Consider the following 19,222-nt stretch of genomic DNA (forward strand, 5'->3'; position numbering starts at 1 on the left):
TTTTTTTGATTTTTTTTGTAGTTTCATCAATATGTGGATTCCATGACAGTTTTTCATTTATTATAACACCTAGGTAGTTTGCGTTTTTAGGCTGTGTTACTGGTTCGCCATGAATAAGATAAGTGGAATTAATTTGTTTTAGTTTTTTTGTTACTCTTAACAACTGACATTTTTCAGGGTGGAAAGACATGCTCCAATTTGATTCCCATTTCTGTAATTCATCTAATTCTCTTTGTAAAATATCTGTGTCTTGTGTTGTTTTTATTGTTCTATATATTATGCAATCGTCTGCAAATAATCTGACTTTTGTTCCTGAAGTTATGCAATTTGGGTAAATCATTTATGTAAATTAAAAAAAGTAGTGGACCTGAGACTGTTCCTTGAGGTACACATGAGTTTACCGTTATCGGTGTTGATTGATAAACACAGTCTCCGTTATTATTATTATTATTAATTAACGTCTACAGTATGTTAATGTTAATATTTATCTGTGACAACAGAACAAGCCGTTTTCAAGAATCTCGTCCAGGCATGTTTTAGTTTCTTTTTTTATAAAGAATTAGCAAGCTGAATAGAGGAATTGCAGTAAACTTTATTTCATCCTTCTTAGTTCCAATTAGTCCATACACTCACACAATGCTTAACAAGTTTGTGTAAGAATTACCAGTAAAATTGCCAGTGTAGCGTTCCTCACACAAGGAGATTGAAACTGCTTTCATACTGTAGAAACCGAATTAAAAAAAAAATAAATTCTCTTTTAAAAAGAAATTACCTACTTTAAACAACTTATAAAGCGATTTTTTTTTCTTAATAAATAATGAATGTTAGATTACAAAACAGTGAAACTTTTTGTACTTCGATATCTCCTGCCCACCCCCCACCCCACCCTCGAGAAATAATGTCTGGTTAATCAATTGTATTGATCTAAAGCATTTTATAATATTCCAGATGATATAACTTTAGCTCTAGACATACAAGATGGGCGAAAACACAAATTGACGGTTTTTATTTTTTCAAGATAAAAAATCAAAATCAATTAAAACTTGGCTAGAGATCTAGATTCTAGATCTAGGATTTTAGGTCTAGAGCCAACATCGGTTTTGGAAGAACCAATCGCGTACAGTGGAACTTTTTGTACTTCGATATCTCCTGCTCAGCCCACACCCCACCCTCCAGAAATAATGTCTGGTTAATCGAATGTATTGATCTAAAGCATTTTATAATATTCCAAATGATATAACTATAGCTCTAGACCATAGACATAAATAAATATAGACTGGCTGAAGGAAGTAACTTCATGTAACTTGAAAACATGTATATCTATTGTATTCGGATTTCCGAATTATGAAAAGTTGCATGATCTTCATTCTTAGAGTTTAAACAAAACTACACTGCCTCCTTATTTACAATATATATAGGTGTATATAGATATGAATACTTAACTTTTATACTGCTCATAAATGCTTTATAATAAAGTACACAAAATTGCAAGTCACAAATTTTCGTTTCATAAAACTCTTTCATTGGCCAGTCTATATTTATTTATGTCTATGCTCTAGACATACAAGATGGGCGAAAACACTAATTGACGGTTTTTATTTTTTCAAGAAAAAAAATGAAAATCAATTAAAACTTGGCTAGAGATCTAGATTCTAGATCTAGGATTTTAGGTCTAGCTCCAACATCGGTTTTGGAAGAACCAATCGCGTACTTAAAATGACGATCGTGTTCGGGAATTTCCGAAGGTATGGTATTAATGATTGATGATTCAAAAGTTTAAACTAATTAATAATTTATGTTCTGAAACATTTCGTCACATCTAGCAAGTGCAGATTTAAAGGTCAATCATTGGAATTATTCAATAAAATAATAATAATTTTAAAAAAATGGCCTGGTCATCCGTAGTGTACCGATATAATGTTATAACAGTACATTTAAAGGTGCTTCAATTTAATTGAAGTTTATAAGCTTTGCTTATATTTTTACGTAAATCTAATATACGATTACATCTAGATTATAGATTTACATCTAAATCAAAACTTTATTTAGATCAAGAGTTAAATTTAGATGTCTATATACCGAATATACCAAAAGTAGACATTCCACACCGGCCGAATAATAAAACAACTCGAAAGTCCTGTGTTACAGATTCGATTCCCGAATTGATTGAAAATATTATTATCCTTTTTTTTTATATTTTATGTTAGTATATTCAAAGTTTAGTAATGTAGATATTGTGTTCTTTTATCTTAAATTTAAAATGTTTATCTTATTTAAATTATTTTTGTTCTGTTTTTCTTGTCTTTTAGATACCTGTAGAGTTGTACTGAGCCGTTGTTGTGAGAGCTGCAAGGGGCAGAGCACTTCAATTCTACCCAGGCTTCCTGATATCTGATAGTCATTATGTAAAGGAAAGGATGTTGGCTGCGTACATAAATATCATCGTATTAATCTTAAGTAGAAATATACGGGAGATGGCTCTTGAATTATTTTTTTACTTTACAATTATCTCCCTTTTACGTATTCTTTTTCTATGTGTCTTCATTCACTATATTTCTCATTCATCATCGTCCTCATCATTTGAGTGAGGGCTTGAGAGGCTCAGATTCACAGCAAAAGCGCTGTACAGAAAACCGTGCAGTATTTCGTAGTGCATACAGGTCACCATACAGATCAAGAATATTTTTGGTTTTACAGACCTGTCGGGACGGAGATCAGCAAGTCTGGGGCTGTCAAACAGAATACGGGGCATGGTTTCATCTTCTTCCCCGCAGCGGGGGCACCGTGAATCAAAATTCGGCCATAGCCGTAGAAGCAGCTTTTGTTTTCTATGCTGATTGATACCTTTATTAATCTGACATGAGCTATTTTAATACATACTGAGAGTACTTATATAGTGAACGTAACATTATTTATTGAAGGTATATACTTCTAATTGATAGTCATTTTCCATTTCTTTTTTTCAACTAGTATCAAAGTGTTAATAAATTTCAGACTTTGTAATACCATTGCGGGATGAAACGTTTCTATGGCGAAGATCTAATCACGTCGTTAAGAAAATTTAATTAATAATGTTTGTAAAATGTTTTACATGTTTCGGATGTTCCTTCAGAGTTAAAGAGTTAAAGGTAATTAATGCACCGTCATATTCTAGTCCATGTTATTGAAGGAAATATATTCATTATGGAACATCCCATGAACGCGGACTGAAGAAAGTTAAGAAAGGGAGACAAATAGACACCTTTTATTACTTCAAAAAATATTTTTTTCGTTAGAGGAGTTATCTCCTCCATCTATTATATAAACCAAAATTAGGGCGTATTTATGTATGTATGACCCGCATAGAAATCAAAACCGTTTGACAAATCGTAATAAAATTTGGCATCAGTGTTCCTCGGATCAGGGCAGAGACCGTAGTTTACGTTTACTAAAGTAATTTTTAAAACACCTAAATTCATTTTTATTAAAAACCGAAAGTTTTTAACAAATCGGGTATTCGTTATAGGCAAAATGGGTAAACTCATTTTCATACTCTTACTTTTATTCTCGTGGCTAAAGTAAACAATTTTAAGTAAACATTCGACATGTCTCACATAGACTAGATCTAAATCCAATGCACTAGATCAGCGGTTCTCAACCTATTATGCTCGGCGACTCCTTTTTACACCCCCCCCCCACTCTTCCGCGACCCCTCCCTTCCTACACAAACACACACATATAGGAATAGAAGAATATACAATAACAGTCCGTATTTTCGATGGTCTCAGGCGACCCCTGTCAAATCGTCTATCGACCCCCAATGGGGTCGCGATCCACAAATTGAGAACCCCTGCACTAGATCAATAATACCCCAAAGACCGCGGGTATTATCCTGCTAGTATATATATATATATATATATATATAAAGATCGAGCTCTTGAAAAGTGGGCAAATGTCGTTCTGTTTTCTTGCTTAGTTTTTCCCAAGTACATGATAAGTAATAACCAGGCTAAATAGTGTTGGTTTGTTTATTCGACTTCTTCTATTGAGAGAATTATTTGTCGAAAACTGAAAAATAAAACGTTTAGGACTTTGACTCATACACATATACCAACAACATAATATTAATACTTTTATCCCGGGCATGCTACCCTGCCTCATAGTGGCGCCCGGGTGGAAACGATCGTGGGAGGAAACGATTAGGCTAAAGGGCAGCAAAACAAGACTCCCGTGGGGGTGCCTAAGGGGGTGCGAGAGCATCCTCATTGCACTGTGTGGAGTTGTAAAAAAGCTCCCACAACCTTGTCACAATCCAGGCGCCGTTCCTCAATGGGCCGTTACATAAATGGCGTGTCTTGCACGGTTAGCCAGGTATAGAAAATTAAAATGGCAGGGTTCCCTGTGCACGCGAACTCTGGTTGCGAGTCTGACACTCCGCCAGACAGAACAGTGTACACTGTTCTCATTCAGGCCGGTGAAAGGGAGCTCTTGTTCACTTTTGCTGGCCTGGAGTTCCAAAAGCCGAAGGCTCAAATCTACCTGACAGTTTCAAGAAGAAGAATACTTTTTAATTCCTAAATGTCTAAATAGCAGCGTGTTTATATATATATATATATATATATTAGGGGTGCACCGGATAGTCTCTCCGGCTCCGGCTTCTGCCGAATATCCGGCATTTTTTACTATCCGGTACTATTCGGCTCCGGTTGGATATCACTACCGGATAGTAAACCGGATAGTAAAAAATACACCTATTTAATATGCATAAAGTGGACCTCGTTCAATTAATGTCTGTTGTAGAATGTATTAATGTTTATATTAAAACAAAACAATGTGCTTAAAAATAGAGGCATTATGAATATGCATCTAACATCGTTTATTATAAAGACAAGGCGTGTTAATAATTTATTATAAATAGAAATGAAACTTTACATCATAAATGCGCTTTACATACAGAGCAGAAATGGCTGACACTTTTTTCAATTTGTCTTGACCTTTGAGTAGGTTAGTTAACATGTTAAAATGCTACATTCCTTGACTACCTCATGCTGACCAGACGTCTGTCTAGCTGTGAGGGTATATCTCCAGAGGTAGAGATGAACAACTCCCACCCCTTTTATTTGTTTAGTCCATCACATTGAGTTTTTTTTAAAGGCAGGTGACCACAAGTTCAATACGATGGACGTAAGTTTAATGTCAGCGTATTGACACTCTCTAGAGGTCACACCTTTTGAGGGAACTGAGTTTGTTTATTTAGTAGTTAATCTTTATTAGGACTACAAGAGCCACACCTCTAAGTTAACTAGGTATATTTCAAGATTAACAACACCCTCCCCCTTTTATTTGTTTAGTCCATCCCATTGAGTTCATTGATTGACAGGTGACCCCAAGTCAGATACGATGGACGTAAGCACTCTCTAGAGGTCACACAAGGGAACTATGTTTGTTTACTTAGTAGCTAATCTTAATTGGGGTGAAGGGGATTGGACTGGACTTCAAGCCAAACATCTAAACGGGTATCCGAACAAACAGTTTGCTTATTTGAAGAAAAAATCTCAATCACGTGGTTGGGCTAGAGGCCACACCTTTTCAAGTGTGCCGAGTTACTTGAAGATAAATCTCAATTAGTAAGCTGGACTAAAGATCCCTCTCACCTAAACGAGTGACCTTTAGCTACACAGAACACAAACCGCGAGATTATATAGCCAAGTAAGCCAGTAACTAATTATTTTGTAGAAGACACGACCAGGGCTATCTTTAAATGGAGAGATAAACACCCCCTACTCTTTATTTTATTTCTTTGGTCCTTGACACCCAATTTAATGATAGATATTGACCATTTTTAAGCCAGAATGAAAAAACACAACGTGCTAACAAAGGATATTACACTGTCAATAAATATTACGGTTAAATAATTTTTCTAACGTGTTAACTTGAATATTACTCCTGCAGTTAAGTGTCTTGACTTGATAACAATATTCTTAATAATTTGTGACAGTTAATTATCCTTGTTATTACTATTTTTTTTACTTCAGATGCGTACTTAGCCACTGTGTATCAGGCTAGGACGACTTTTACACACCTGACATCCATAGGCTTACTATCGTTCCCTTTTGTAACAGTTACTGAAACCACGAATAAAATAATTAATAAGTAATAATTAAGGAAGATGTTTCTAACATACGTTCTTTGCATTTAATGTTTCTTACTGTGACAGGTGGGGAAATTTGACGTGTGTTTGGCGCGTTTAATGTCTAGGGGATGATTATTTTTAAAGCTATCACACACCAACCTATCAGCATATGAATAGGGAGCAGACACGCAACGAGACAAGCAATGAAAGATAGATACAAAAGTTAAAAATGAAGAATATTTATTTACATAAATATACATATAAGAATAAAAAGGGGGAGGGTTTGCATCTATCTCTAAATAATACTAGATTTAATCATCACTCTTGCACTTAATGAGAGAGTATGTCATTTTGTCCTCTGACTTAGCTGGTTTTCCTGTTGATGTCGCAGCTGGCTGAGTCCTGGCTTGAGGTTCTGCAGCTGGAGGTGGCGCTCTAGCGGATAGAGGGACGCCGGTGATTCAGTTCCTGTGGAGTCTCAATCCAAAGTTCTGATATCTGTAGTGGGCACAGTAGGGCGGGTGGCCGGCTACCGTGGGCACAAGGTTACTGCGGGCAGAGCTGATCTGCCGTGGGCAGCGTAGTTGACAGGATATGTCCAGTGAGTTGCAGAGGGTTGGCGTAGCTATGACGTCTCGCACAGTACTGAGTCCATTGGGACGTCGCACCTAATAGGTTGGGCTGTCGATTAGGCGGGCAAGGCCGATAGCGCCAAGTAGTAGAGTTGAGTAGATCTCTGTAGGCAAGTGCAGTGCTGAATAGCACTAAGCACATAAATAGGCAATAGGTGATTCTCGATAGCAAATAAATAGGCAGGTAAATAGGCAGACACCTGAGGGAGGCTGCGGATAAATAAAGACAAGTTAGGACATGTCTCTCATACATCTTATCGATGCCCTCGACTGAGGTGCATTCGTCAGATTGGTAAAATTGCTTTAGAGCACAAAGGGGAGATGATGACAAATGGATTTGGAAAATAGATGGCAGATAGTAGCAATATAGGAATGTACATAAAAGTGGAAATAATAATATAAAATGTACATAGAAGGGGAAATAATAATCTCAAATAAACACCACAGGTGGATAGAGAAAGAAAGGGGGGGGGGTGAATTGGGCGGTGGTCAGCGACCAAGACGGTTTGTTTACATATGACCGTGGGTCGAGAACAATGGAGCGCGCTTGAATGGAGAGGGTGTCCGTTCAAGCGGCGCAACTCTCGTTAGAGTGAAATGACTACAGGGGAGATAATTCAATACAGGGGAGATAACTCATATCTCTTTTCTAGACGCAGTATTAGTGCGCTAGTAAAATTATCAAGGCGGTCAACCGAGATAAAGGAAATAAAATAAGGTGTACAGATATATACATGGTTGCATCAACGATCAATTGAGCAACGTAGCATTAATAGATTAATGCAATACATAAAATATACATTAGCCATGTTCATGTTTTCTACTTACGACAGTGAGAAATACACAATGCACTAATTAAATATAAATGAAATAATAAACTACACATGATAATATCCAGTGGAAATAGCACAAAAGTAATTAAGATGGAACTTGTGATTAAGTTCGGCTTACCACCAGGTATTCCTCTAGGAGGGAGAATAAATGATATAGTCCAGACTCGATTGACAGCGATAGAGGAGTGAAAGGGTCTGGCTTGATTTGAATCTACTTTATATAGGCCTGGTAAATGCGGGCGGAAACAGGAAATGTCCTAGGCTTAGAATTATCGTACACGTGGGTAAATTAGACTTGAGATGGAGTCGCACATTGGAAAGATCAATTGGCGTGTTGGTCCTCGCGATCTCCTAGATCAAAGAGAGTCGTGGGAGAGATGGGGGAAGAAAGAAAGACTGACTCGCATTCCCCTCAAGGTGGTGTCAACCCCGACCGTCAGTCAGACATCCGGGGGATAGTTTGATTATCTTTCCCCGATCAAGGGCAGATAAATGAAAGGACTGGCCTAGTTTTCTCCAAAGTGGTGGACTAAGGTCTAGCCTGGAGAGAAAAAGGTGGGGCGGGTGGAGAATTCCGGGGTAGGATGGGGAAATAATTAAAATAAAATCAATAAATATGAAAATTAATAATTAATGCTGTGATAAATTTAAGTGACTCTGACAGCGAGTTTTTGACTTGTCACACTTACGTACGTTCTTTGCACAATAAAATAAAACAAAGATGTGCATGTTTGCGTGTGTGTATTTTTTTGCCTTGTATTAAAATCTTTACAAAGAAAGCTAATTTCATTTCATTCTTTTGATTTAATAAATAACGGAAAACCTTACAGTAAATTTTAAAATCGCATAAAATAAATTGAACAATTTTACCGCAGTTAGATCTAGCAAACAAAGAAACAATATGCTGGAGCGTAAAAAAACAAAACAAAACCTTGACCTCTAAATAGTGGACGGGTATAATTTATCTATAGGCTTGACTGACCATGCCAATGTGTTACCTTTTTTGACTGACACCCAACTCTATTCGGTGCGTATGCTCAAGGAAAAAACAATGCTTGATGGTTAACACAAACAACTATACACACTACACTAGGACTACGAGTGTAGGCTCACTAGGTATATCTGACCAGGTTGTTGGTCTGAAATTCATGAACACATACATCCGACCACTATACAAGGCAGATTGGACTTTACTTATGAGATTTACATTAGTAACTAGTTAAATATATACTAACATTATTTACATTGACCTTCCTACACACATCCTTTACAGTTGGTGGCATCGTACATACACACAGACACACTCATGCTATACAGACTTTTATAAATACTGTTAAGCTTGAATAAATCAATCAGTAACAGAGTTTAAAACAATAAGGTATATATATATGTATGTATGTATGTATGTATGTATGTATGTATACATATATATATATATATATATATATATATATATATATATATATATATATATATATATATATATATATATATATATATATATATATATATATATATATATATATATATATATATATATATATATATATATATATATATATATATATATATATATATATATATATATATATATATGTATGTATGTATGTATGTATGTATATGTGTGTGTGTGCGTGTGTGTGTGTGTGTGTATAGATCAAAAAAGCTTACACATTTACTTTAGCGTAACGATGACGTAGCTTCTGCCCCACGCCTCCATAGGCAACGCTTGAAAAGAAGCCGTGCTGGTTTCATCAGCATAATCGATCACAAAGACTGATAAAAATATGGGGTATTCGCTTGTGATTATAAAAGGTTCAATCAACCGTGACGGTACACGGCTGTTTTCGTTGCTGAAAATACGCAAAAAAAAAATAAATAAATAAAATGCTTTAAAAATTATGTATACATAAAAAAATTGACATTATGTGTGTTGTAACTGGCAACGATTAGGGAAGAGAGAGAGAGGGAGAGAGAAGGAAGGGGGAAATAATTAGCAGAGAATTTAAGAAAAAAAAAAGGAAGACTGGCAGAAAGAGGGAGGCAGATTAAGTTGGAGGATAGAGAGAAAATGAGGAAGAGGGAGTGAGGAAAAGAGAGAGGTTTAAAGAGAGAAATAGAGAGTGGGAGGAAGAATAAAAGGTAGAGTGATAGAGTAAAGAGTAGAGAAAACTAGAGAGAGAGAGAGAGATCAGCTATTGAACAGCTTAAACAACTCCTAAACCTGCACTAAGAGAGAGAGAGAGAGAGAGAGATCAGCTATTGAACAGCTTAAACAGCTCCTAAACCTGCACTAAGAGAGAGAGAGTGAGAGATCAGCTATTGAACAGCTTAAACAGCTCCTAAACCTGCACTAAGAGAGAGAGAGAGAGAGAGAGAGATCAGCTATTGAACAGCTTAAACAGCTCCTAAACCTGCACTAAGAGAGAGAGAGAGAGAGAGAGAGAGAGAGATCAGCTATTGAACAGCTTAAACAGCTCCTAAACCTGCACTAAGAGAGAGAGAGAGAGAGAGATCAGCTATTGAACAGCTTAAACAGCTCCTAAACCTGCACTAAGAGAGAGAGAGAGAGAGAGAGAGATCAGCTATTGAACAGCTTAAACAGCTCCTAAACCTGCACTAAGAGAGAGAGAGAGAGAGAGAGATCAGCTATTGAACAGCTTAAACAGCTCCTAAACCTGCACTAAGAGAGAGAGAGAGAGAGAGAGATCAGCTATTGAACAGCTTAAAACAGCTCCTAAACCTGCACTAAGAGAGAGAGAGAGAGAGATCAGCTATTGAACAGCTTAAAACAGCTCCTAAACCCGCACTAAGAGAGAGAGAGAGAGAGAGAGAGAGAGATCAGCTATTGAACAGCTTAAAACAGCTCCTAAACCTGCACTAAGAGAGAGAGAGAGAGAGAGAGAGAGAGATCAGCTATTGAACAGCTTAAAACAGCTCCTAAACCTGCACTAAGAGAGAGAGAGAGAGAGAGATAGAGAGAGAGATCAGCTATTGAACAGCTTAAAACAGCTCCTAAACCTGCACTAAGAGAGAGAGAGAGAGAGAGAGAGAGAGAGAGAGATCAGCTATTGAACAGCTTAAAACAGCTCCTAAACCTGCACTAAGAGAGAGAGAGAGATCAGCTATTGAACAGCTTAAAACAGCTCCTAAACCTGCACTAAGAGAGAGAGAGAGAGAGAGAGATCAGCTATTGAACAGCTTAAAACAGCTCCTAAACCTGCACTAAGAGAGAGAGAGAGAGAGAGAGATCAGCTATTGAACAGCTTAAAACAGCTCCTAAACCTGCACTAAGAGAGAGAGAGAGAGAGAGAGAGAGAGATTAGCTATTGAACAGCTTAAAACAGCTCCTAAATCTGCACTAAGAGAGAGAGAGAGAGAGAGAGAGATCAGCTATTGAACAGCTTAAAACAGCTCCTAAACCTGCACTAAGAGAGAGAGAGAGAGAGAGAGAGATCAGCTATTGAACAGCTTAAAACAGCTCCTAAACCTGCACTAAGAGAGAGAGAGAGAGAGAGAGAGATCAGCTATTGAACAGCTTAAAACAGCTTCTAAACCTGCACTAAGAGAGAGAGAGAGAGAGAGAGATCAGCTATTGAACAGCTTAAACAGCTCCTAAACCTGCACTAAGAGAGAGAGAGAGAGAGAGAGAGATCAGCTATTGAACAGCTTAAAACAGCTCCTAAACCTGCACTAAAAGAGAGAGAGAGAGATAGAGAGAGAGAACAGCTATTGAACAGCTTAAACAGCTCCTAAACCTGCACTAAGAGAGAGAGAGAGAGAGAGAGATCAGCTATTGAACAGCTTAAACAGCTCCTAAACCTGCACTAAGAGAGAGAGAGAGATAGAGAGAGATCAGCTATTGAACAGCTTAAACAACTCCTAAACCTGCACTAAGAGAGAGAGAGAGATAGAGAGATATCAGCTATTGAACAGCTTAAACAGCTCCTAAACCTGCACTAAGAGAGAGAGAGAGATAGAGAGAGATCAGCTATTGAACAGCTTAAACAGCTCCTAAACCTGTACTAAGAGAGAGAGAGAGAGAGAGAGATATCAGCTATTGAACAGCTTAAACAGCTCCTAAACCTGTACTAAGAGAGAGAGAGAGAGAGAGAGAGAGATCAGCTATTGAACAGCTTAAACAGCTCCTAAACCTGTACTAAGAGATAGAGAGAGAGAGATAGAGAGAGAGATCAGCTATTGAACAGCTTAAACAGCTCCTAAACCTGCACTAAGAGAGAAAGAGAGAGAGAGAGAGATCAGCTATTGAACAGCTTAAACAGCTCCTAAACCTGTACTAAGAGAGAGAGAGAGAGAGAGAGAGAGATCAGCTATTGAACAGCTTAAACAGCTCCTAAACCTGTACTAAGAGAGAGAGAGAGAGAGAGAGATATCAGCTATTGAACAGCTTAAACAGCTCCTAAACCTGTACTAAGAGAGAGAGAGAGAGAGAGAGAGAGAGATATCAGCTATTGAACAGCTTAAACAGCTCCTAAACCTGTACTAAGAGATAGAGAGAGAGAGATAGAGAGAGAGATCAGCTATTGAACAGCTTAAACAGCTCCTAAACCTGTACTAAGAGATAGAGAGAGAGAGATAGAGAGAGAGATCAGCTATTGAACAGCTTAAACAGCTCCTAAACCTGTACTAAGAGATAGAGAGAGAGAGATAGAGAGAGAGATCAGCTATTGAACAGCTTAAACAGCTCCTAAACCTGTACTAAGAGAGAGAGAGAGATCAGCTATTGAACAGCTTAAACAGCTCCTAAACCTGTACTAAGAGAGAGAGAGAGAGAGAGAGAGATCAGCTATTGAACAACTTAAACAGCTCCTAAACCTGCACTAAGAGAGAGAGAGAGAGAGATAGAGAGAGAGATCAGCTATTGAACAGCTTAAACAGCTCCTAAACCTGCACTAAGAGATAGAGAGAGAGAGAGAGAGAGAGAGAGATCAGCTATTGAACAGCTTAAACAGCTCCTAAACCTGCACTAAGAGAGAGAGAGAGAGATCAGCTATTGAACAGCTTAAACAGCTCCTAATCCTGTACTAAGATAGAGAGAGAGAGATAGAGAGAGAGATCAGCTATTGAACAACTTAAACAGCTCCTAAACCTGCACTAAGAGAGAGAGAGAGAGAGAGAGAGAGAGAGAGAGAGATCAGCTATTGAACAGCTTAAACAGCTCCTAATCCTGTACTAAGATAGAGAGAGAGAGATAGAGAGAGAGATCAGCTATTGAACAACTTAAACAGCTCCTAAACCTGCACTAAGACGAAAGCGAACACTGGAGAGTAAGACTCAATAAAAGATGGAGTAGAAACGGAGAGAGAGACAGAGCTAAAACAAAAGTTAACATTTAACATTAATTTGTTGGCGAACAGAAAGCTTACACAAAAAAAATTTCTTCACAAAGAGAAAGAAAACAAGGTTACAAAAGACAGTTTGTGTGGAAACACAAACTCAAAATCGGCCCCCGAAAAGGTCCATCCAAGCAGGCTTCAATATTTTCAGAAAGAACATGCAAATGAAATTATATCAAAGACAAATGAGAGATAAGAATGGAGAAAGAAGGTTAACAGATCTTGTGTAGTGCCCCAACGGTCCCGCAGATCAAAGGATAGGTGAAAGTGAATGCAAAGTTAGATGTAAACCTGGCCTAACTAGTTCCCCTTTTAGACATTGTGGTCTATAGGACAGATGATGTAAAGTTCATCTGTTTTTGTGGCCTATGATTAGCGAGGGTGTCATGTAGCCAGCACAACGACCAACCGCCTATACTTTTCCCCAACTAATGTCAGGTACCCATTAGAGCTGAGTGGACTCAGAGGCGCCCAAAGATTCCAAAGTTGAAAATCCCAGTCTTCACCAGGATTTGAACCCGGACCCGCAGTTCGGAAGCAAAGCGCTTTACCGCTCAGCCTCCCTTGGCCTAACTGATGATTTATGATTGATCCAATTGTTTTGAAAAGGCTCAAACTCTTATTCGAATCCTAAAAAAAGAAAAAAAAAAAAAAAAAAAAATCCGCAATAAAAAAATGTTCATAAAAATGAAGTTTATAAGCTTACTTTTCATTTTAAATTAGGTCTAACTTATAATGAATACTAATTAGCTTTTTCTCTTTAAAAAACTGCTTGCATAACTGATTTTAAAAATTAGATTTTTCGCTTTCAGAAAAAAAAAAGTAGCCGTTGCATCAGAACTTTGAATGGTCTAAAATATTGTGATGTCGGATTTTCAATATCTTTTCTAGTTTACGAGATCTAAACGGGACGGACGGACAGACGAACAGACATTTCGCACAAAACTAATAGCGTCTTTTCCCCTTTCGGGGGCCGCTAAAAAAGAGAATAAAGGTGGAGACCCCCTCCCTTCCCGTTTAGAATACTCACACAGTCCTCAGGTTAGGGGAGATATATTAGAAAAAATAGAAAGAGTGAGAAAAAAAAAAAAAGAAGGAGGAGGGACAGTGAAAAGGCGAGTGAGAGAAAGGGAGGTAATCCTGAAATAATAAACAAATACACTTTCAAAGGGAGAAAACTTGTTTACTCACATGATATACCCATATAATTTTAGATTTTCAGTTTGTAGAGAACTTTGTTTCCCGATATACGCAACATCTATCCGTTTACCATAGTAAGATACTTCTACCTAGAGGAGATACACATACATATATATTTATATTACAACACACACACACACACATATATACATCTTTGCCATTGTTGGAATGTATTACTGAACTCGATTCTTTGCCAGTGTTGGAATGTATTACTGTACTCGATTCTTTGCCAGTGTTGGAATGTATTACTGAACTCGATTCTTTGCCAGTATTGGAATGTATTACTGAACTCGATTCTTTGCCATTGTTGGAATGTATTACTGAACTCGATTCTTTGCCAGTGTTGGAATGTATTACTGAACTCGATTCTTGGCCAGTGTTGGAATGTATTTCTGAACTCGATTCTTTGCCAGTGTCGGAATACATATATTGACCGCGGCCAGCGGATCTTAATTTGCGTATCACTGTCGATATAGTCACTGAGAGTGTTTTGTAAACAACTAAACGAAATAATAATGTTATAGGTAAAGCAAATGCGTGAATGTAAAAATAGTAGTATAGTAATATACTTTATTCTGTATGTTCATGTGTTAAAGTATAAAGTAAATATATCATCTTTGAATTGGATCTTGAGTTAGAGATAGATCTATATTTAGACTAATCTACAGTTAAATATTGGCTTGGATAGAGAGTTCATTCTGTGTGATTCATGAATGGAGCTATTAAAATGTAGGCCTATGTCAACAGAGCTTCGCAGCTAATGAAAGAGTGTACGTCAGGAATTCTACATTCGCAGATATAATGAAAGAATTTATGTAAAAATGCTTTTGCAACACAAATTTGAAGGTTTATTTTATTAAATAATGAAATCAATAGACTATATTTTCTAATTTGTATGTGTCAAAGTAAAAAACTATATGTGCAAAGTGAATTTTTTAAAATTAGATCTAGATATACACCCTTTCGTTTTATACATGATAAACTTGGCCGAGATCGATGAACTTAAAATACTTTCATAGAGTTGGTCAACTTCTTTTGTGAGGGTCTTAATTTGTTTTAGGTCTACAATACATGCACTATGGTCTACGTTAGTACCCAAGGAACATTTATGCAAAGTTTTATCAAGATTGGTCAAACAGATTTGATTTCTATTCGGCACATACATACATACATACATACATACATACATACATACACACATACATGCACACATACACAATGGGCCGGTCCTACAGATTGCGGGGCCCTATGCGAAATTGATTGCGCGGGGCCAAAGATTTTTTATCAGAAAATAAATTAGTTTTTTTGCATTTTATTCATACTTTAAAAAGTACACAATCACTGTCAAATTAACTTTACAAGGTAGATAATACAGTAGATAATAGTTCTCCAACAAAAAGCCGATAAACATTCAGATCTGCCTTTCAGATTTACTATCAACTAACAAAATATCGCTTTGTTTTTTTTAAGAGGTCGAGATAGATTTAGATCTATATTTGTATGCCAGAAACTATAAAGTAAATTAAGAATTTGAACTTCTTGTTGTGGTTAAAATTCGCCTTACTATTACATTTTTATTAATTGAAAGCGGACTATGCCGTTTTTTTTTAAATCTTGAGTAGGATTGGTGTTGTCCATATTAAATGACACACAGAAATTACGATGTTGTCAGTTTCTAAGGAGATTTGCATCCGTTTTTAGAAGATTTTATTAATTTCATGAGATTTTCATGACTTTTTCGTATATTTCAACAATTTCAGGAGAATTCCATGAACCTTTTGAAAATAATTTAAAATGGTTTAATTTAATAATTTACACATAGAATTCGCGCGGGGCCTATGATTAAACATGGCCTACCTTATCTACTTAAGATAAAATTAATAATATATAATACGAATAATGTAAAATAAACGTAATAAGACACAAAAAGTAAATCTATTCTAATGAGATGAGACTTTTTAGAAGAGGTATAGGCTGAAAGAAACAAATAAAGATAACATCACTTGACTTCTAAAAAAAATACAATTAAATGTTGGGAAGAAGTAGGTATCTAAGAGCAGTGGCGTAATAGGGGGGGTGCGAGGCGAAGGTGCGATCCGCACCGGTCGACACATTTTAAAGGTGGCAACCAAGTTGGAAAAATTATAACTTGGAAGAAGCAGACACATTGGAAAAGATAATAATAAAATATCGAAATATCTTGGAGCAGTGGCTAGGGGAAGTGGATTCGAGGGGTGCGGTCCGCACCGGCCGAAACCATTTTTGGGGTGACAACCAAGTTGGCAAAATCATAACTTCGAAGAAGCAGACACATTGAAAAAGATAATAATAAAATCTCGAGATATATCTCTAAGCAGTGGCGTCAATAGGGGGAGGGGGTGTTAGGGGTGCGGTTCGCACCGGTCGACACCATTTTGGGGGTGACAACCAAGTTGGAAAAATTATTACTTGGTAAATGAAGACACGAGTGAAAAGATAATAATAAAATCTCTAGTTATATGCCCAAATATGCGTAGACACATCTAGATGGTAGTATAAGTGTAAATGACACAGCACAAGGTTATACCATTTCTGTCTCAAATCATAACAAAGGAAACATGTTCATATGATGTTAAGTCCGTTTGTAATTTTAATTAAATATTATTGCGTGTTGCAATGTTTGCTTAAATGTGAAAAATAACGCCAAATTTATACAATTTCTTTAAACGATCAAAACAAGACTATGGCTTGAATATATTTCTCGTCCATTGGCGAATTTCATGGGGGCCGCCTCTGAGTTTGTGTGATAAAACAAACTCTCCTTGTAATCTTGTTTATTTTTAAAAAGATTTGCCTGACATTTTAGAAGATTTTAATAATTTATGGAGATTTTAATTACTTTTTTGTATATTGTTCAATTTCAGGAGAATTCTGGGGAACCCTTTAATAATAAGTTAAAATAGTTTACTTTAATAATTTACACCTAGATATCGGTGTGTGGCACACTGCGTCCGCATAGGTTGCAGTGGACTAAGTCCGGCCCTGTTGATGTGACACACAGGCAGACAGACAGACATATAGATAAATAGTTAGTTAGTTAGACAGACAGATAGATAGATAGATAGAATAGATAGTTATATATATATATATATATATATATATATAGACAGACAGATAGATAGATAGATAGATAGACAGACAGACATACAGATAGATAGATAGATACATAGATTAGCTTACTTTATTTTCAAGTTCTGTTTTTACCGTTGATGTCATACAAAGACTTATGAATGATCTTTTCTGTATGTACGGCATGTTTGGAATCAATATTAAAAACGTGGTACCATTAGGACGGATCTGTAGTCCACTATCACCTGTATCACCTTTTGAAAGGAACCATGCCAAAAATATTTGTATATAGGCCTACTATTTATATATATAGCTATAGTTTGACAAGGATAGGTTTTAGCTTCAATTTAGACTCAAACTCCAGACCTGTGGCTTATACTTACCAAACTTTACAAGAAATAAAAGAGACCACGCGAAGATTAAATAACACATCTGGTTGGGTAATGACCGGCCTAGATTTGGCAACATTGTCAGACTATTCTGTATAAAAATCAACCAGTAATTAGATCTACATAGATTGAACCAACTTCTAGTCTAAACCAATTGATTATTCTACAAATGCTATGATCAAAAAGATCTAGATCTATTGTGCAGTTAAATTATTGACACGAAAGAAAATACAACTAAGATTAGGTTTAAGAGAGTGACTTCCTCTTTAAATGTGCAATTAGAAGATTCTGGGTTCTAGGATATTTGTGTATTCGTAATCAATTTTTGTCTGGCTGTTGCTTGTCTGTTCGGATAGACAGAATGAAAAAGGGATAAATAGAGAGCTTCGCTGGTGTGGAGGGCTTCTAACATATATGAAAGTAGGGCAGGCCTTACAGATTGCAGGGCCAAATTTAATAGATGCTTTTGAGGCCCCTTTTCTAAATGTTTTTAACAAAACAACAAGCACTATTAATTACATCATTATATCACCATTTATTATAATAATGGAAATGTCTTTGATTCCGAAGATAAAGGATAAAATGACGATGCAGACCCTGTTCAGACCTATATATTTTCCAGCATCTCGTGCAGACAAAGCCGTTATTTTCTGGTGGTCTATTTAAGCTTTCTTTCCGTCTTCTGCGCATGTCATCAAAAATGGCTTTTCAATGAATCTCAAATGTGTCTCCTGCACACTTTGTGAGAGCTCTCTCACAGTCTTTTTCAGAGGCCATCTGCTGCCAGCTAATGTCCTCTATGCCAGTGAGGGCGAAATGGCTCCAGAGTTGATCTTTGTAGCGCTTTCATGGACAACCTCTGTTACTTCATCAAAGCTCGAAAAAAAAAACGCCTTTGGCATGAGATCGTCTACCATCCGGGATAAGTGTTCGACCCAGCGCAGCTGTCGAATGGTAATTAGTGCTTATATACTGTCCACACCGGCCTCCAGCAGAACATTGTTATTTGTAATGTAGTCTAGCCAGCAAATGCCCATAAAAAAAGCGAAGCCACCTTTAATAGAAGCGTTCGAGGAGCCATAAATACCTTCGGTAGAGCACCCAGGTTTGAGACCCAAATAAAAGTGTATCGAGAACCACTGCTTTATAATTATTCATTTTTTGTAGCCAGGTTAAGAGACCTATTCCGCAATAATCTCAGTCTGAGGCGACCAACAGCGCCGCTGGCTATTGTAAGACGATGCAACATGCATTGGAAGCAACTCAAACGCATTAGTCGCCAGTGGGTTGATTAAATTAACACCAATCGTACGAGGCGACCAAAAGCGCCGCTGGCTATTGTAAGACGATTGTCAACCTTAATTATGCAACATGCATTGGAAGCAACTCAAACGCATTAGTCGCCAGTGGGTTGATTAAATTAACACCAATCTTACGAGGCGACCAAAAGCGCCTCTGGCTAGTGTAAGACGATTGTCAACCTTAATTATGCAACATGCATTGGAAGCAACTCAAACGCATTAGTCGCCAGTGGGTTGATTAAATTAACACCAATCGTGCGATACACTAAATATGTTAACCCTTAAAGTCC

General features: G+C 37.0%; 1 protein-coding gene across 3 annotated transcripts in view; it reads right to left on the minus strand.

Annotated features, from left to right (window-relative positions):
- Nucleotides 1–17,905, minus strand: part of LOC106059594 (uncharacterized) — a 60,081-nt gene extending 42,176 nt beyond the window's left edge. For 2 of the 3 annotated variants that reach the window (XM_056017742.1, XM_056017743.1), the window contains exons 1-6: nt 17,626–17,905; nt 17,354–17,496; nt 14,126–14,223; nt 9,257–9,430; nt 2,314–2,424; nt 665–720 (exon numbers count right to left, since the gene is read on the minus strand). In XM_056017742.1, coding sequence (XP_055873717.1) covers nt 665–720; nt 2,314–2,424; nt 9,257–9,430; nt 14,126–14,223; nt 17,354–17,496; nt 17,626–17,710 — 667 coding nt within the window. In that variant the 5' untranslated portion in view covers nt 17,711–17,905. Of the gene's footprint in view, nt 1–664; nt 721–2,313; nt 2,425–9,248; nt 9,678–14,125; nt 14,224–17,353; nt 17,497–17,625 lie in introns of those variants that run through there. The other variant, XM_056017744.1, reaches the window with a different exon arrangement.
- Nucleotides 17,906–19,222: the final 1,317 nt, after the last annotated feature.

Source organism: Biomphalaria glabrata, chromosome 18 (genome assembly GCF_947242115.1).
Source record: "Biomphalaria glabrata chromosome 18, xgBioGlab47.1, whole genome shotgun sequence".
In the NCBI taxonomy this organism is placed as follows: Eukaryota; Metazoa; Mollusca; class Gastropoda; family Planorbidae; genus Biomphalaria; species Biomphalaria glabrata.